This window comes from Sceloporus occidentalis, unplaced genomic scaffold, assembly GCF_023333645.1.
Source record: "Sceloporus occidentalis isolate IW3139 unplaced genomic scaffold, rSceOcc1.0.p SCAF_76, whole genome shotgun sequence".
NCBI classification, from domain to species: domain Eukaryota; kingdom Metazoa; phylum Chordata; class Lepidosauria; order Squamata; family Phrynosomatidae; genus Sceloporus; species Sceloporus occidentalis.
The window spans coordinates 2,652,895-2,673,479 of NW_028317056.1; the positions used below are offsets into that span (position 1 = coordinate 2,652,895).

The 20,585-nt window shown below is 42.7% G+C and overlaps 1 protein-coding gene across 1 annotated transcript in view; it reads right to left on the minus strand.

Moving 5' to 3' along the window:
- Positions 1 to 4,065: 4,065 nt before the first annotated feature.
- Positions 4,066 to 20,585, minus strand: part of LOC149285776 (voltage-dependent T-type calcium channel subunit alpha-1H-like) — a 180,470-nt gene continuing 163,950 nt past the window's right edge. The window contains exons 25-37 of the mRNA XM_089494843.1: positions 18,209 to 18,360; positions 17,101 to 17,210; positions 15,427 to 15,560; positions 15,134 to 15,204; positions 11,493 to 11,571; positions 10,346 to 10,467; positions 8,302 to 8,604; positions 6,704 to 6,730; positions 6,451 to 6,631; positions 5,934 to 6,112; positions 5,644 to 5,775; positions 4,617 to 5,577; positions 4,066 to 4,118 (exon numbers count right to left, since the gene is read on the minus strand). Coding sequence (XP_089350969.1) covers positions 4,066 to 4,118; positions 4,617 to 5,577; positions 5,644 to 5,775; positions 5,934 to 6,112; positions 6,451 to 6,631; positions 6,704 to 6,730; positions 8,302 to 8,604; positions 10,346 to 10,467; positions 11,493 to 11,571; positions 15,134 to 15,204; positions 15,427 to 15,560; positions 17,101 to 17,210; positions 18,209 to 18,360 — 2,504 coding nt within the window. The remainder of the gene's footprint in view (positions 4,119 to 4,616; positions 5,578 to 5,643; positions 5,776 to 5,933; positions 6,113 to 6,450; positions 6,632 to 6,703; positions 6,731 to 8,301; positions 8,605 to 10,345; positions 10,468 to 11,492; positions 11,572 to 15,133; positions 15,205 to 15,426; positions 15,561 to 17,100; positions 17,211 to 18,208; positions 18,361 to 20,585) is intronic.

The following is a 20,585-nucleotide window of genomic DNA, read 5'->3' on the forward strand; positions in this document are numbered from 1 at the left end:
CCATAATAAGCATAGACATAAATGTCTGGAAGGTCGGAATCCAGTAAAAAAAAATATATAGTATTTTCTTTTTTTACCCAAAGTGTCAGGATTTTTCTTAAAACGCATGGTTCATTTAGATTTTCTTTAAACGTAGATCACATAAATTTCAGGTGCCGCAATGTGAAATATGCAGACCCTCTTTGGCCACCGAGTTGAGGAACACGGAAAGCAAACATTTAAGGAAAGGAAACAAAATCCGACAAATGGCTTTTCTGTTACATCCAGTTTTTCATATAGGGCTTCGCTATTCCCTGATGAATAACTGTCAGAAAAATGCGTCATAAGCACAGATATGATTTGTCTGTCCGAAAGTGACTGACAGAGCAGAAATCCTGAACACGGTGCCTGGGATGTCAGGGTGAAAATAAGTGAGACCGAACATCAATGTCATTTGTTTACCAGAAAAGTTCTCTCTTTAAAGCGACCGTAGCCTTTAAAAGTGAAAAGTAATTTCCTTTATAAAACGAAATAATATTGCTGTAACAACCCCAGCGCTGTGTACAGTAATAACTCCCCAGCGCTGTATACAGTAATAACTCCCCAGCGCTGTATACAGTAATATAACCCCCAGCTCTGTATACAGTAATTTATTTCATTTTGTTCCAATAAACTCCCTTTATCTGCAGTCCTGGAGCCGCCGTTGCTGTCAGTCGTGTGATATTTTGGGTGACTTTCCCAGCTGAGACACCACACTGAGCTGATGCTTTATGGCAATGCTAATGAAGTCCCTTCCTCCACAGACTTTAATTAGTCAGTGTTCAGCTGCGTGGTTAAGACCTAACCATTCTATTGTTCCCCACAGGCAGTATGAGAAGGAGTCGGGGTGTTTAGTAGATCGGGATCAGATAGCAGAGCGAGAATCATACAAATGGCTGATATGCAGCTGCCTAAAAACATTTATAGTATGCAAAAAAACAGAACTGTTTTAAAAGTTCAATATTTTTTAAAATTCATTTTTAATTTCATACTAGTCGCAAAAAATTATGGAAGTTCAATTTAACACCTTTTAGTAATTTAGAGAGACTGTTCTAGATACTTTAACAACCATTCTCGTTGATATTCATAACTGCTGAACAACCAAGTTCAGGTGTGAAATGTGGACTGGATACTGTAAGTGCTAAATAGTGAAATAAATAGTGAAATAGCCTAAAACATAATATCTCTGGCAAGGAGCTAGAACTGAAAATTTTATCAGATTCAAATCATAATCAGCCGTCGGTCTTAGATTCAGGAGCATGTTTAATACCCTCACTGTATTACCCTCTACCACTTCTGCTGGGAGGCTGTTCCATTTATCTACCACCCTCTATAGATTCAGGAGCCATGTGTTTAAATGCCCTCACTGTAGGGTGCCTCAGAAGTCTAATTCTGGAGCGAAGTTAACAGTTTCTGGCTTTCACGTCGTATGAATTCTATCCCTTAAAGTTCTGAAGAACCCTACAGGTCCTACCAGATATCGAGGTTTGGAGACAATGTGGAGAATGAAATGAAACCAGAAGATACAGGAATACAATAACTAATTAAATCTCAAAAGCCCCAAGAAAATGAGTGGATTCAGAATGAGCGCCTGGTGACCGGATACGCTGGCCAGCTCTACAGATGATTTTATAAATGATAACATTGTTGCCTGTCACTTAGTACTTCAGACTTAAATATTCCTGGCTTGTTCCGCGTATGGTCAGACGCGATGTCGATAAACTTGCTCCAATCTGTAACAAGGAATGCATCCGTTTTATAAAATCCTGGAACTGGAAAAGATTCGGAGACGGCAAAAAATGAACGGAGGATCTCAGCTATGAAAACAGACGGGGCTTGTTTACTTTTGGGGAAAAGATGTCTACGCTGGGTATGGTTACTGCATATAAGCCCGAGGAGTATATGAAGACCTGACCTTCATAGATCTTTACAGACAACACAGAGGCAAAGAGATTTCTTCTTAAGTAAAGGAACAGTTTGTTGTAGATGTAGAATCCACTTCCACATATGGTGGTTCTTTTGGATTCAGTAAGAGTTAGTGAACACTGGCGTTCAAGCTTAGAACAATTTAACTTTAGCAAATGTAATGTCGATCCAAGGGAAAGCTGGAGTAGAGAAGGATTAGTTTTACCCCTTTTGGGGTAATTATTGGATAAACGTTTCATGGAAGGTTTTTTTGCACCTGATTGGAAGAGTTGATGTACATTGTGTCTTTTTTTTTTTTTAAAGTAAGCAGCTGTGTAACCATGTTATTTGACTATGATATTCAAGCGTCTGTCTTAAAGGAATGGGGTCGTCAATGTTACATGACTATGCTGGAAATTACCACTTTCTGTACCTCCTGGAGCACAACAGAACCTTCTCATGTGTCCACCATGACAGAGCCATCGTTTCTGCAGCCCACGTTGGCCCAACTATCTGTACCAAGTGCAAAAACATCTCTCGACCTTGCGCTAAAGAGCAAAACCAATGTCAGATACTCCACCACCACAGCTGGACCAAGTCACGCATGCATTCCGCTCAGGTATATCTGACCCATAGCCGGCGTGATGAGCAAGGAAACATGATTTATTGTGAAGGGGAAAGGACAATTCTTATAAAAGCAATGATGAGACGGGACATGATCACCCAAAATAATCCAGGATCGCATATTACTACTGATTAGAAGAAATTATCATCTTGGGTTACATTGTTACGCTGCCCCACAAGAGCCCTGGCGGTGGAATTCTCAGTGGATATGGGCTCATGACAGCCCTGGATGGTTCTTATCGGAATCAGAACTGATGCTGTTTCTTTGTTGACATAGACAAGCTGTTTTCACAAGATACCAAGGAGCTCAATGAAGTCATTGCACTAATTAATACTCTGGGATTGCTCTTGCTTTTCACCATGTCGGTGTTGATTAAGCTACATACTCCCGTCCTGAGCTTTCTCAATAGTACATTGATTGTAATCTGCATTTAAATGCCCGAATCAGCCATACTGCGGAGGTATACGCGGAATTCCACGTCTGCGTCCATTCTACAGGTTTCATTTCAAACCTTAATCAGTCGTTGGTCTCGTCTTAAGTTCAGGAACCATATGCCTATCCCATGCATGTTTAAATACCTTCCCTCTAGTACCCTCTACCACTTCTGCTGGGAGGCTGACATTCCGCGGACCTCCACATAATCGTTAGGAAAGGTGCATTTATAACTGGCATTCTTTTCTTCAGTGATGAACCTCAACAGATCATACGTCAGAGCCAACTTGGACTCCTAAACCAGCCTTCCATTAACTAATTAAGCATAAAAACTTATGACTTGTTGACATATGGAAAGCAGTTCTAGAATTTTAAAAGTATTAACCATATGAAAATACTTGCCCTCATGCAAATGATCTCTTGCTTTTGATTGGATAATTTTGTTTATTATTAAAATACTCTTGTTTTATGATTTTAGAATCACGTACAGGATTATACGAGTGCCTCTCGTGCCGTTGCAATAACGACGTACAAACTAGCATTGGTTTTAATATCACTTTTATGGCTTCCTTGTGTCTTATCTAAAATTGTTTTTAGGTAAATGGTCCCAGGGTGAAGTTTTCGACTTTGCCTAAGATCCCCTAACAACACGGAGGGTCCTGCAATGCTTATTACCTGTGCCAGGAGCTTCTGTGCCATAAGACTAAGGGTTACATGGGTGGAGGACCAAGTTTGTACCTTGCCTAGGGCTCTTTGGGAACGTAATCCATCTCTGACCTTTCCACGCAAACTAATATAGCTTCCAATAAACCAGAGTATATTGTGTTTGGCAGAAGAGCTTACCAAATATCTTCACATAGCTGATTTTGTCATTCTTATTCCATACTTTATCCCGTACTCATCTTGCGGTTGTCTATTTTAGGAAACAATGCTGGATCCTGATGAAAAGCACATGTAATATTGAAATCTGCGATAGTTCAGCTATCTTCTGGCCAGAGGGCGATTTGCTTTTCAAAACAAATAAAAGTTTTGACGTGACCCCCCCCACCCACCCCCAAAAAATAGCTTTGCGTAATTTAGATACGTCAGCGAGATGGCCAGATGAGATCCGTAATCCGTAACGTCAAGGCCAACAGCGCTAAGCCACAAAGACAAAAGACAACCTGCTTTTTTTTTTTCACAAATACATTATTTCTATTTTATTTATAATGCTGATATACAGATAATGTACAGGTTTTCATATTTCAGCACTTATGCATACTGTGTCTTTGCACAATAGAAAGTGCCAGCTTAAAAATAGAAAAAAAGAACTTAAAAAAAAAACTCGAATCAATGTGATTGAGGCTATATGGGAAGTTAACTCCGTATTCCGTTTATAAAACCAAACAAAACAAGAAAATTTTAATTCAAACCATCTGCAAATCCCTTGTTTTATCCCCCCCCCCCAGTACTCCTTATGAGCCCACAGCTTATTAAAAATGCTAAGACCACCCGTAGGGGATTATAGACCCGTCTATCCAATGGTTCATCAATGTTCTAATGTCTCAAGCCCTTAACAGCTATAATGGTTTATTAATCGCTTCCTCTGTTGTGTTGGAAGAGTTCACTAGTGCAAGCTTTTTCAAGGAACCCTTACCAATGCAAATTACATCGCTACTGTTTTCATGATTGCTGTTCTGAATTTGTAGATGGTCTATTTGTTTAATATCTAAAGCCACCGATTCAGGTCTGGAATCCACAAGGGCGACCAATGAAGGAGAGGAACTCCCACCCTCCGATAAAAGGTCAGAGAAGCTGTTCGTGTCCAGCTGGTCAAAAGAGTAGGTGGGTATTATCAAGTGCTCATTGCGACAGGGCGTCTGGATCCGCCTGTCGGCTTTTGACGTTAGGTCGCATACCTGGTTATCACTAAGATCTAAAGAGTCCCTGTATGCAGTAGATTCACAAGACGGTGTTCTCCTTCTTAGCATCATGCTGTTTTCAGATGCCTTCGTACAAGGAGCTGTCCCACTCTCATCCTCCATGGGAGGTTCTATAGAAATACAAGGTGGACTCATCTTCTTCTTCCTTCGAACTCCATTGATGTACTCTGGGTCGGACTGTATGAGAACAGAAGAGTCATGATTATCCTCAATGGACAAGTCAAAGCAAGAATCTCCATCGTCAATGGAGGGGCAGATCTCAATTGAATGCCTCCTTTGATCTTCTACCGACGTGGGCTTAGCTAAGAATCCTTGCGTATCAACACTGTAGAACTTCTTCAAGTCTTTGTCTTTGCTGCTGGTCCCCGCCAGGCTGGCTGTGCTATTGCAGTTCTTTAGTAGAGGAGGAGATGAAGCTTGGGAGATGAATGGAGAGACGGAGTGACTTCGATTATAGGATTGTCCTCTCCAGCTCTTCACTGAGCTGTTTATATGGCTGACTTCTTCATCAGCTGGGTCCGAGGACTCAAACGTAGATTCCTCTGGGTTGGTGTTGCTGCTGCTGCCGCTCGAAGGTCGACTCGGAATACTGTGTTGGCTGTACACATGTTTGCGCGTACGGACGCTGGAATGTCTTGGGTGGCAGGACAGGTTGGGGGAAGATTGTGGGGTTCCCTGTAGAGATAGAGAAGTGGGGCAGAGCAGATTTGGAACCAATGTATTTAACGATGGCGTCCTCACATTTAAACTTTCCGTGGAGTCGACATAAAGACTGTCCCCTGAATCTCCGTTCTGATAGTCAACCGAGTCCATCCGTATGGCCTCCTGCACAACAGTAACAAAGGAGAAGAGAACAATCAACATGGCTTCTATCTATAACGGAAAGAAGAATAGAGGATCCATGGATGTCACGCACGCATTCTTGGGCTACCAAAGAACTTTTTTTTATTTTTTTTTACATCTGAAATCTATTTTTTACTGCAACACTCCTAATTCTTTGCGGAATATAAATTAGCACCACAAAGGCTTACTTGTCTACGGAGAAATCTGTTCAGACTTGGAGATCTAGATGTGGAGATCGGCGGTGGGATTTTAGGCATGTCCTCTGAATCCAGGTGGCAACCTGATGAAGGCAAAGGTAGGCATTCCACCGGAACCTGAAGCAAGGAGTTTGTTTCTCCGGTTTGAGTGTGGACAGATGTAACTGATCCTACACCAAGGAGAGAGATACATGCTGGATAAGCCTTTCGAGTAGAATATATGACCCATGACGAAAAAATAAACAGGGTCGTGATAGGGGATCGGAAATGGGGACAGGGGTGGTAAAGACGACACCAAATGGTGAGGGGGAATAACATTGAGTTGCCACAATACCCAATAACAGTATGGTTGAAAAAAGATGATCTGGAGATGGTTCTACATTGGTGAGACATATTTTTAAAAGATATCTTTGTTAATGCAGCTGTCTGTGTGTCGTGCTTTTTGATTTATAGTCTCCCTAAAGTTTTTAATCAGATAACAATGTGGGGATGTCATATCATCAATTACCGTTTGGAGAAGTGTCTTCATAAGCTTCCACTTCACGTAGAGGGTACGAAGCCTTGGCTGGGAGGACGGGACGAAACATGTAGCTGTCATTGGGTAATGAGAGCATCCTGTAGACTGAGACCTTTCGCACCGCCAGGAGGGTTTGTGAGCCGGTTCCATCCCTCATGTAGATATCACCGTCCTGCGGGGAAAGAAGAGTAGATTCCGTTACACAGAAGATAAGGGGAACATCTCAGATAGTTAAGCAGGGAGCAGCGGAGGCAGCCACCGAACCCATTAACTGTCCTATATACTGGTGAAGAGGACTCTTCAAACACAACTATCATTGGAGAAGAATGCCACATGGGATATGCATTTTTTGTGTCACGAGGAACACTCTTTCATCATAAAAACACCTCCGACAAGAAGCGTGGATTAATGTTGGCACAGCGGCGGTGCGCACACATAAAGCCTTGCTCTTACTTACATCGCGTTTGTTGTGTTATAGGGATGTACAAAGCATTGCAAGTTATATCTCCATAATCAGTTTCTTGTGCTGGTTTGACAGCATTCATTGGGTTAATAATCCAAATGGGAAGACAAAAATTAGATTTATACATAATTCTAGGAGAACGGCTATAAGAAAAAATGGATTTGAGTTTTATTACCCAGCCTCTTTGGAGCATCATCCTACCAACTTCATACATGACTTACTCCTCAAATAAGTACCAAGCAATCTTGATATCAAGTCGGTTTGACGATGATAAGAAGTGGGAAATGCCATCTGAAATCCATCATTCTGTCGACCCGTATCACAATGTATAGATCGTCTATTCTTTTTACATTAACTTTACATTCCTCGCTGGCACATTGGTGGGAGCGGAGTAGAAAGCTTTCCCCTAAACCACCGTTGGGTAACCTTTGGCGCTACCTTTCCCGTGATGGCAGGTTAAGTACCGTGGGAAGTGTAATGTAAATGAAAAGTAGCCATAACTTCCAAGAGCAAATCTAAACAAGCCTGGGCCGGACTCCTTTTGCACGGCGTAGCGTTTATCACAGACGCACGGAGGAAGGCGGGAAGCTGTAAAGCAAGAAGGTAGCAAGAAGCTTATTTGCTGCAAAGCGCAGTGAGACGGAGCGGGGCGATTCACCTCTTGCCCATAGACAGTGGGCTGGAGGGGAAGTTGTAAGCTTTGCTTGTAGGGCCCGGGGGACGGCGGGACTGCGTCCTTCAGCAGGGCTGCTCCCTCCGCTGATTCTGGGATCATTAGACTCACATTCTCCTGGCTCAATGTCCCCTTCAGCGCACAATGAAGGAAACAGAAACATCTGTTATGAGTCCGGCGGGCCTGAGCTGAGGGTTTGAAGGCACAGATTGCTACAGGATCCCTAGTAGTTCTATCCAGCATTGAGGCGAGTGACTCAATTCTCTCTACTCATTATGATAATACAAGTAAAAAAAAAAAAAGATCAGATCAAACTGGGAATGCTTGAGCGGAGTAAAGAGAAAATTGGTCCAATTTCCACTGGGGTCATCCATCTCGGTCACCCCCCTGCCCTACCCGTAAAATAGAAATAGTGAATGAAAAGGGATTGTAGCACCACAGTTTTGTTCTCAGAGGTCACAAGCCTCCAGAAACAGACTGGTTTTATGTTGGATTTTTGGAGAAAATGATTTGACGTAGAAAATGTGTTTTTTTATACATCACAGTCTGCACATGAATGTTATGGAGACTTTAAAGCAACAGACTGCATTCAGTTAATCAGAGAAGCGCGTTCTGATTGAAATCCCATTGCTAATGAGATAGGAATGGGATCTTGGTCTATTCCAAAAAGGTCTTCTCGGTTTACCTTGGCGTGCTTCAGGAGCACCGGCAGCTCTGTCATCATTGGTGATGGTCCTCTACTGGTCGGCTTGTTCTCCGGAGATGGGCTACATGCGCCGGGGGCAGGGGTAAGCGCCCGGGACATCTCCAACTCAATCTCTGCATCCATCTCGGCATCCTCTTTGGCCTCCTTGTTGCTCTCCTCTAGGTGTTTCATCAACACTGCGACCACAACGTTGACCAGTACGAACTGGGCAATGAGTACAAAGGTGACGAAATAGACGGGGGAGATGATGGGCAGGTAGCTGAGGCAATGCTTGTCATCGCTGCTGCACTCCCGGAGCGTGTCCTGGTTATACAAAGGGACAGCATATTTAAACAGTGTTAGACTCAGCGCTTTCCATATAACAAGATGCCGTAAATTATATATTTGGAAATGATGGTAATTGGAAGTGGCGTTCTGGGGAAGAGAGAACAGGGAGAGGAAGATGGAGAGAGGGTGGAGGAGGAGAAATACAATGCAATGAGAAAGTCAAAGGCGGTGAAATAAGCACGGGGGGAATAAGCATGAGAGAAAGGGAGAAGGGCAGGGAGGGGGGATTTTATAACGGGAAAAAGGGGGTAAAAATGAAAATGGAGAGAAAAAGAGTGGGTAGTGCTAATGGAGGCAAAAGGAGGAGGGCAGGAACTAGAATGAAAGAAGGGAGAATGGAAGAAGGGCTGGGAATGGAATAAAGGTGGAGGGAGAAAGAAGGGCAGGGAGTAGATTCAAATCAGGGTTAACCAGCCGCAGGTCACATAACCCTGATTCCTAGATGCTTATAAACCACAAAGACAGCCAGCTATCTAAACAAATCGGTAAAAAACACATAATTAAGAAGATTTAATCTTCATTTCATATAACGAAAAAAAAAGATCTAAAGAATTCCAGGGAGCAGAAACATAAAGTAGGTACAGAGCTACAAAAGAGCCAAACGGACAGCAAAACACAAAGGAAAAAAGCACCCCGTGCCGGGAATATAAAGGGTATGGCGGGACATCTGAAAAAAACAGCTGCAGATTATATAATACTCGCTCTTTAAAGTATATAAAAGCGGAAGATCACACGAGCAACACAAAAGAACAAATCAAGCCAATCAGAAACAAGCAAAAATACCCGCCATTATCAGTGGATACATTATGGATACATGTCATGTGACTCTAGGATGACTGATCCTCCCGCGCCCAAATACATATAAATATTTATTTCATTTATGTGTTAACGCTCCCTATGGCTTGTACTAATTTAAAGGTTTTTTCCCGAGGAAACAGGATGGTGGCAGCCCGTGGCAGAACTAGCGTCATCTCATGAATCTCCTGTCCTGAAGTTCTCTCGCTTCGCTGATTACATCTTTCTGCTCCGACTCTTATAAAGACTGTCGGAACCAATCAACGATAATCAACAACGAAAAAATAGGGGAGAGATAACTTAAGGGGGAGGAATAATCATGTAAGTTAAGGAGACTGCTCGCATGGTATACATACACGGTGGCTTTTATGAACCAAGGTGTAAATTCTAGACTATGGGAAAACGTGACAGCTCTTCTGCCCTCTGATGGGTACATGAGGTCACCACGGGGGTTAGGTTACCATAAAATAAAGCAGTTAAAGGGACTGTACTCGTTTTTCCAGGGATGATGATAGACGTCGCTGCAGTGTTATACCCCAGAACACTACTGATGTGTGAGGGTATGTAAGGACAGTCCTTCCCACTATTGCCCCGCTAATGAAGTGTTTACCCCGGTGGAGATGCACAGGTGATGGCGGAGGAGTGTTCGCTTACTCATCGCTCCCGGCACCCGGTGACATTAGGTAAATATTATTCGTATATCATGGCGGAGATCTCATGGTTAGTAACAATATATGAATCACAGCAGCATTTAGGTCTGTGGGCAGCTCCATACTCTATCGGCATGAAATTTAACCCCTAGACTGCCCGGTGAAGCGAAGAAATTCAGAGGCACCCAAAAAGGAAACTATAATCTGCATGGGGCTGATGGGTTATCTTCCTTAAACGGACACACGAAGGAATTTGTCGCTGCGCCTCTCACCTTCATGATGCCGTTCCAGTTGTCGCCGGTGGAGACTCGGAAAAGGGTGAGAAAAGCCATTCCGAAGTTCTCGAACGTGGCGTGTCTGCTTAGCCCCTCGCAGGGATTCTCATCATTGCAAACTGCAGGGAGGAAACAATAAGGCGGTTTGGTGAATGACATGGATGGAACCAGGGGACAGTGTGTGTGCGCGCCCGTGGGGGTAGCTGGCTGAGTATTATAGGAGTAGCAGTCCATACACAAGCACTCCAGCTATGGTGGGCATTAGATGCAGAAGAACCATTAGAGATGCAGACCGTGGACATATAGTCCTAATCAGGACTGCACCTCCCATGATGCTTGGCAGTCACGGTCCACACCATGTGCGCTGCCAGAGGTCACGGATCCCTGCCGAATTCTCTTGGCTATCATTCGTCTCATTTGATGTGAGCCATAAGGTACGTTACACGGGAGGCAGCTTCCTACCTCCTCCACAGACCGGCTCTACCTTTTCAATAAAACAGGGTCCCATTAAGTTTTCATTACGGACAGACAGCCCACGCGCTTGCCAAGTCCTTAATGAGCTATTTATTTGCCAGGGCTTGTAAATGTGCAGGAGAATCCCGCCGAGAATCTCCCTCCCAGCGTCGTGTCAATAACCGAGGACAGTGAAGGGTAGGATTGGACAAGAATGAAGAATGAATACTCTGATTACATGTAACAGAGCAGATTCCTACAGGTCCGCGGCTGTACGGCCAATTACCCATCATCTATCTATCTATTATACGTCTATCTATTATCTATCTATCTATTAATTATATATCTATCTATTATACATCTATCTTTCTATCTATCCATCTATCTGTCTGTCTGTCCTTGGAGTCTCAGGCTATACGGGCTGGAATAAACCTCCTGGGTCAATTAACTTCTTTCTAACAGTCGGCAGCTGAAAAGTATCCTACAAGTCAGGAGCCCTTTGTAAGCCGAGTAAAAATAGTCAAATGGAGCTTTTAATCTTTTAAGGATATTGGAACGTTGCATCTATTTCCTGATCCGGTCGAACGCCGGCCGCGATATCATCAATAAGTAACGCTGTTAAAATATATATATATATTATTTCTTTTTGTAAAAATAACGAGCTAATCTCAGATGCATGATATGTACTCACTGAGTTTGCCAAACAATTCCACTCCCAGGGCAGCGTAGATAAAAAACAGCAGCATGAAGAGGAGACCGAGGTTTCCGACCTACCAAGGACGAGACAAACGCAGCGTGATCAACGTGACGGGCGCTACGAGGCACGCCGGTTATTTTGCGGAACCTTCACAAACTTTTGTACACAGATTTGGAAAGTGACACAATTAACGGAACGTTGACAAAAACATTTTTTTCATTCATGTCCCTGGAAATATAAAGCAGTTGGGCGTTCTTATTGGCTGACATCATCGCCCTCTGACATCATAACAAGGGACTTCTTACTGGTTCTACCGGCAGGGGCCAAGGAATAGGAGAGAAGATTCCCTGAGGTCTCTGTACGCCACGAATGTTGCCTCTCCCACAATTGTGTAAGGGGGTCAAATATTTTTACTATAAAACATTTAAATTTGGATGATACCCCCATGGAAATACTACCATATAATTAGGTTTTCACAGAATCCTCATTTTTTATTCATCAAAAGCTTCCATTGAGTATTCAAAATAAAAATCAAAAAATAATAATTAAGGGTAAATAAAAAAATATTCTATAAAAAATGAACTGTAAATATTAAAATCGTATTTTATTTAAGAAAATGAAACAATAACGTATTAAAATGAATATTATAAGAAATTGAGTCCTTTCCCAAATAAGGTGAGCTAAAGAGTAGTAGGCAAATTAAATGAATAACAATAAGGTTTTATGGTGAAAGCTAATGGAGATTGCTATTAAACCCTCAATATTAAGGGACAGCTGGTCCTGTCGGATTTGTGCCATGCACAAGCTTACGAAGAAGGTCATCGAGCAAAATAAACTATGTTTAATATGCACACGAGGAGGACGAGGAGGACAAAGCGGGGTGTGAGACGAAACATTCTACTGTAGAAGTTACCAGGTCATCTCAAGAACTTAAAGTGGCCCTCTTACATCGCTTTATTAAACACGAAAACCTAGAACCTGCCGGCAGATCGGCCCCCTTCTAGACTGCATGTTTTTCCTGCTGTAAAGACTCGTCTTAGATTCAGGAGCCGTATGTCTATCCCATGCATGTTTAATACTCTCACTGTATTACCCTCTACCACCTCTGCTGGGAGGCTGTTCCACTTATCTACCACCCTCTCAGTAAGGTAAATCTTTCTGATCCTCTAGTGTTAGACTATTGGCTCTTGTTGTAACTTCTGTATATTGTTAGATGAAATGATAATTGGGCTCTTGGACGTTAAGCAAATAAACCTTAGCAAATCTGTCATTTTATTTTTTTCTGTTGAACTTTAGTTATATAGAAACAACAAAAACTTTTAAGAAGCTTTTTTTAAGTCTCCATGGCAACAACCTATCAGCGCCTGCTTTTATTTCCCATAACAATTTAGTTATAAAGGCATTACATTTGGCAGAGTAGGTGGAACTGCAGCTTTAAATGGTTGTAAAGGAATTATTACAATCTGTGCCGCCAATTTTTCAAACAGAATTGAGTAACGTAGCTTGTTTCGCTAAAGATGGGCCCTAATAAACATTTTTCTTTAGGGCCCCTAAATCCTTCCCCTGGGGGTTGAATGAATGATATACGATTAATGAATAAATCTCTTGTGGGGTGTTTCTTTACCGAACTGTAAATCTGTGGGTCCTAAGCTTGATGTATTTGAACCGTAGACCATTCATCCTTAGCTACGGTGCAGGGAAGCCCCACCGTGAGCAATGTGCCATAGCTGCTGTGATGCCACAGCCAATAGGAAAGCTAAACCTCAACTGGAGGCAGGAACATAGACCACAAACTACCAGGATTTGGGCAAAGCTGAGTTTTGTTGAGTAAATAAATTGCCGTTAAATAGCTTTTCAGGTTCAAGGCTGACTAACTGTAACTCTAGTGTGTAAAAAGTCTCTTTAACGCGCCCGTTTGCCCCTCTCTTTCACTCCAGTAAGTAACCCTGGTACATGACAAACTCTGGCTGGCAGGTAGTCGGTGGCACGGCTGACGCTGCCATAATCCGCACTGTAGACATATAATGTTGGGCTCAGCGTGGGGGTTGCTGGAGGCGGCCGTTGGCTTCCCAGGAGGTTTCTCCAACACATGGAGCGTCTCATCTCTCCTGGATTAATTATTTCTGCATCGGCGGCCCACGCCGTGGCATTTCAGTCAGTCAAGCAAACTATATTCCGGGCTCCCAGGGAGGCCTGTCAGGAGCGATTTCTCAGGAAGCTGAACAAGTGGCATCGCGCTCCAAGGGCAGCAGGACACGAGCCATCTTCTCGTACTTGGTCTCCCGCTGCTGGCGGCTCAGCGGGACCAAACCCAATGAGATGCGAGAAGCCATCCTGCGATCACGAGACGAGGCCGGTGTGGAACCGATCCGGCGGAGTCAGACTCATCAGGATCACCTTCCCATCTGCTCCATCAAACTGCCGTCGCACCTCTCCCATCATGAGCGACACGCCGTTTTGTGCGTCCTGAATTCCGACAGCCGGTTTGCCAAAGAGGATAGACTCAAGCGAGGATAAAAACGTTGATCTATTAAAAGCCTTGAAAACGAGGCAGTAACTGAAAGGGAAGACGTGGCAGCCACCATGCGCAGGTTCTGGATGATGCCTGTCCCACCAGATGAAGCTGAATCATAAACTTGCTGGCTCGTTAACAGCGGGTCCATGCATGGTGGCTCTAGTAGGCTTCATACGCAACACGGTACTCTGGATATGCACGTTCCTCCATAGTACGACTCCTTAGAACTCTCACCCTTAAATTATCTTAAATTATCCCAACATTCCCTCTCTGTAACAATTTTAACTAACTTCCTACCCCCCCCCCCCCGGCTTAAACTCCATTAACACACAAGACGTTCTAAAGTTTTAGAAAGATCCATTTTAAATTAACAAGATTATAAATTCCACGGGGCAAGAGGAATGGCTTGAACCAACAATGGTCATTGAGGAACAGCCACCCAGCAGAAGTGGTAGAGGGTAATACAGTGAGGGGATTAAACACGCATGGGACAGACATACGGCTCCTGAATCTAAGACGAGACCAACGACTGATTAAGGTTTGAGTCTTTACAGCAGGAGAAACGGGCAACTAGACGGGGGCCAAATGGGGCAGATTTGCTGGAAAATTCTACGTTTCTATGTGCCTCCAAACTCGGTGACATTTGTGCAGCCGGCCAACGATATGCCCGTTACCCACAAGGGGCAAATAAAGAATGGAGCTCTCCTTAATCCATGATAACCTTAATCTACTGCCACCTATTGGTCACTTTCAAAGCCATACCCAGCAACCTCCTTCAGTAAGTGTAACAATTATCAGTTTGATGGGTAAAAAAAATCCAGTTTTGGTAAATCTCAATAAGTACAATTTTTCATTTTGCAGAACTTTTGCCCGGAACACAACAATAAAATATAATTCCTAAGGGTCAATAAGCAGGTATAAATGCCCGACTCCCAAAAATGTTTTTATTCCATACAGACGGCAAACAGCGCACACGCATTCCGCAGCTTGGAACGTAGAACATTAACGTTTTTTCGAAGTTCTCCTGAACTCAAACTTTACAATCCCTGGGATATTTCCCCCAAAAGTGACATCTTCTTAAAGAAAAAAAGGACGGAGATAAGGAGGCGGTTGGGGTTACCTGTGGTAAGGCTTGTACTACGGTGTCCAGCAAGGCTCGCATTCCTGTAGCCATCTTCAGGAGCTTCAAGACTGCAAAGAGAAAACAATTGTTTGGAATGGAAAGAATAAAATATATATTCCAGACTTTTCTGGAAGTGAAATTTATTATGCAAGGAACATGGATTCCTATCGAGGAACAAGCGATGGTCCTGGGGATCGCATCTTACGTCCAAGGTACAAATAATACAAATATGAAGCATATCGTGAGTCGAAGGAGGTGACCAGTGAACCGTTTAAAGTGTCAGCTCCTACCTCGAGCGATCCTCAGGACTCTCATTATTCGGATGATGGTTGGATTGATGGGGAGAGAGGCGTTTATTTCAATCTCCTCCAGGGTGATCCCCATGATGGACAGGAGGACGATGGCCAAGTCCAACTGATTCCACCTGGCGGAAAACCAACGTATTATCTCTTCAACATTGTTACGTTATTGTTACGTTATTATCACAATATGTCTTCCCCATATGCTCCTTATCTACGTATGTTATTTAACCCTACTTGTGCGATATCCGCCTCCAATAATCAATATATAGTTACATTACCTAACAACATCATACACAAATAAATAACTTGTCAATTAGATTGCAAGCTCTTGCGAGCAGGGCCCTCAGTATCTAACGTATCGGTTCGTCTTGGCCTTGTCTTAGACAATTTGAATGCACGGACTGTAAGAGGCGCCGCGGGAATTGTTGGCGCTATATAGATAAAAGATAACAATACGTTAAATACTTTGTCTATTAGAATAACGGTGTTCCGTATAATAGGATAAAGAGGACACATCGGCCCCTCGCAACCCGTGGCTGTCCCAGAAATGATCGGACGCTCCTGTAAATAAGAGTTATCTGCCGTCTCGTCTTGCCGTGCGGAAACGAGGAGCCGACTGTCACCCCGGGCAGGTGGGGAGGATTGCAGTTACTGCCGCGGGAAATCACATCGAGAACCGGTGGAGTGTCGCTCGCCGTCACTCTGAAGTGACCTTGTCTGGAACGGGCAGCGCCGGGGCAGGGTGGCACCGCGCCAGGCTCTCCAACGCGGCCGCTCTGTGCTTTTAAACGACACCAAGAGCGCCCTTATCGCTCCCGACGTGCTAAGTGTTTTTTGGCACAGCTATCGCGTTTGGATATAAACAGGCACAAACGGTGACAAGACCCATGTGTCCTCTTAATCTGTTCATTTATGTGTCGATGCCTGATTGCCGAATGAAATGTTTCCGAATTAAGAGAAAAAACGAGAAACTGCCTGAGGACCTACAAACGGCTCCTGTAAATTGTTGAATGATTTTGAAAATCACAGAAATAGTGTCTTTGTTTAATTAAGTACATTGGGTGTTCAATCAGCCGTTGTATGCGTTCGTTACAGTTTTCATGGCTGCATCTACTGGAAGTAGGTTACATGCCCCCACATTGGTTTTCACAAAAGCCCCCCGAATCGTGTAGCCTGGACCCCTTATACTATCAGCTCCCTCTCTCACCTCCATCAAAGGTTACAGAGACGGACGTGACAGTCGAACTGAAAGTGCAAATCAATTGTGTTTAATGTATGCAATAGCTAAGAGATCCCTTTAAATTATCATGGTGTCCCCCTTATCAAATGCAGGGGGGTATGTATTTGCCCCCCCCAACTATCAGCTTTCACCAAAGGAGTGGAGAAATTTAATAGGGAGCGTCACTAATGAAAGAAAAGTAGTGAAGACACTTGCTCTCGTGGATGTAGAAAACGGATGTACATATTGGTTCGTTTTTCTATAAATAGGTTTATTCGGATTAATGAAAAATACCAAAAATTCACGGCCGTAATTTTGGCCTACCCACACAATTATTTTATTTAATAGAAAAATATCCTTCCACGATGCCAATACACATGTGATTAGATTGCCAGCTCTTCTGGTGAGCGATGATCTTATGTTACAGTTGAGCAACACCCTACCTGTCTTTGAAAAACCTTCTGAAGCCAAAGGCGACCAGCTTGAGGACAGCTTCGAAAACGAAGACGATTGTGAAGAGGTAATTACAATATTTCAGCGCTTCCTCCAGAGACTGTTAGAAAATGTAAAAAAAAAAACAGGAAAAAATTAAATACAGGCATTAGAAACATTCACATAAACCGGACTCCATCCGTCTCCGTCTCTTCCTTGAACTCCGCGACCCCAATAGTCGACACAAAAACTCATTCTTATGTTCTGCGTTGTTATTTCTCGTCTGGCCAAATACTTCAAAAACAGCGAGCGAAGCCAAAAAGAAGCAGATGGATCTGCATTAACGATTACATAATCTGACAAAAGAGTATCGGTAGGAAACGCGAGCCGACAATTTGGGGACTTCTCACGGAAAAAGTAACTTCTTGTTGTTAACGGAACGCGCCAACGGATATTATCTTCTTCGTTCTATTCGGATAGCGGTTGGTCGGAACTTAAGGACGTCTAAATTGGAGCAAACGTTTTGACCAAAATTCTCTTTTGGATGATTTTTCTTTAACTTAGAACATAAATTCATTATTAAATAGATTTGTCAACTGGAGTAAAAGCATCTCACCCATCGGTCACAACTTATCTTGTTTTTCCACAATAAATATCAAATTTGACCTCGAAAATTGGGAGTTGAAACAAAATAATGGCGAACAGGGCCTTAAGAATTTTTATTATCTCGACAATTATGAGTTAGTGAGCCATAGACTCAAAATAGCCTTTGCTATAAATAAAATAATAATAGTAATAATAACGATAATAATATAAATAGCCGTTGCTATAAATAAAATAATAGTAATAATAATAATAAAATAGCCTTTGCACCTATCTATAAAACAAGGGATTGTATATAAGGCTACATTTATCTGAAATATGGTGATTGTACTCATTAATGCCCTAATAAAATGAAAAAAAAGGAATTGTGAGCAGAGCATGAGAAAAATGGCTGTTGTGTACTACAATGAATGACCCAGGACTAAAAATGTGGCTCCCTGGGTTTGCAGAAGGATTGTCCCTCGCTATACGTTACTCCTCCACCAGAGGGCGCACTCCCTACTGTCAGGCGTGTACCTTTGGCTGGTTGTAATGCTCCATGGACATAGTGATGACATTAATGCCAATGATGAAGGTGATGAAGAGGTCCAGGTAGTGGCTGGTGCACAGTGTGTGGATGTACCGTCGAGCCGGCGAGTAGTCTGCGTAATAGGGTCTCCGCTGAGCCTCTGCATGGAAATGTAAGATTCACAAGAAGACATATTAACAAACCAAGCGAGATCCCGTCCTACCGAAGCCATTTATAAGCAAGGAGAAACACACGCACAATAAACAGTACTGAGTAGTGCTCATGGAGACCTGGCAGACACAGAGGAATCTTCAGACCTGTCTTGAGTTGTTAGAATAACTAATATATTGGGACAGAATCTTAAAATTCCTTTTTAGAACACGGGCTCGTCTCATGTTTTAGAGTTAACTCTTGCAACGCAGACATCCCGCAGAAACATGGTGCTAAATTGTTGGAATGATCAGGTCTCTTTAAACAGACCTTAACCCCTTGGGAACAAAGGTGTAAGCAAAAGGTTAACTAAAGGAAGTGCGGCTTTGCTTGGGAAATAGAAGGGACTGTGATTAAAATGTGCCGTGTTAGCGTACTCGGCTATTAAAGAGTTAAAACACCCAGACTATGGAGGCTTTAGGTTTTTTGGGGGTTTTTTTTGGCATTAATAAGGGAGAATATTTCCAGAAATACATTGTGACTCCTCTCCCAGCTCTTGTCGGTGGATCTGAAAATAACTTTGAACAAACTCGAGTATCTATTGAGAAAGAATTGTTTCGAACCGAATACCAGGAAAACAAAAATCTCAGAGAGTCTGAGAAGTGACTTCAATTTTAACTCTGTGCGAGCCAATCCCGCTACAGCAGAGCCCCAGTCGATAGCCGATGAACAGGGGCCTCGAAAAACCACAGATTTATGGGCATTTAAATTTTCACTTCTTTCACTTTTTATGGGCAAACAAGGTTATTTTGGGGGCTTCTTTATATCGAGACCCCTTACAGGTGACACAGGGACAACCCCTATAATTTAGAGAAACGAGTTTCCCATTTTTAACAGTAAGGGCAGTTGGGATGTGGAATTCACTTCCAGGTGAGGGTATTTTGGCAAGAGCTATAATAATAATTAATAATATATAATTCTATATTAAGAAGTGGAATCTATTTCTCAAATGACCTTTTTTGCAACAATGTATTTTTGGTGGGTTTATAAAGATATATATGTTTAGAAAAGTGTGGTGGAGGCAAAAAATAAGGGTTAGTTGGTGGCGTGGAATGCTGGGGACAAAATCTTAAATAATCTGCTAACATTGGATAAAAAAAAACTTATTCTTTTTTAAATTTCTATAATAAAAATAATACATTTACAATATCAGTGATATAAAACAGCATTGGAAAACAAGCAGTTAATAAAAGCAGTAGAAATTCAGGTAAGACGGATGACCACCTGATCTTGTGAAGGGTTTGACCATCATATACCCCAGGGATAGGTATCTAAACTGGATCTGGGCTACCGGAGCTGGGCTTCTATGACCATCTACTCTTAGATTAAGAACGAATTGCCCCTTTCCACTAAATTTGGATCTTTTGGTTTCCTTCCACAACATCTATAGGTCTAGGTTCTCCAAACCCCCCATCTGGTCGGCTTCTAGACCTTCACCAACATCTATAGGGCCCCCATCTGGTCGGTTTCTAGATAAAATCAGATGGTCATCGCTTTTTTGGGAAGCATGCAACATCTCTCATGCAGAGGAACTCCCGTTATGCCACAGGCAGCATGCTTCGGATGGGGCAAAAACCGAGGAGGTGAAAGTGAAAAAGTGAAATCAACTGCCCTGGCTTCTAACCTTGCATTTTTTTTATTGCTATTGGTGAATGGGACACATGGCAGCTACCAAAGTGTTGGTGAAAGTAAGCGCACATGAATCTGGTTTCAAAGCCGGTGTTTATCGGAGTCTCCTGCCTGTCAATCAAGGCCAATAAAACCAGAAAAATCCAATTTTATTGTACTTATCCTTTATACAATCTGTCACATATGACACCCAGGAGACCCCCAATAAACAGTCCATTGAGTGTGGTGTATCTGGTTAATTGAGGTTAGTTAATGGAATGTTAGTTTTTTTATTAAAAAAAAACACCCCACCCAAAAAAAAGGATATTAGTTAAAAACAGTAGAACGTTTGTAATACCCTTGTTCCACATTTTTCATTGTCTTACATTGCTGATATACAGCCACATCGTACTGACACACTGCGTTTCTGAGTATAAAGTGCATGCTCACGGGTCCAGACTGCACAGACACAATCAATAAAACACACAACACGGACTGATGTCACAAGCACAACCAACACCACAGATCTTTCTGAGTTTGCGCATGACTTAACCACTCGGAGGTCAA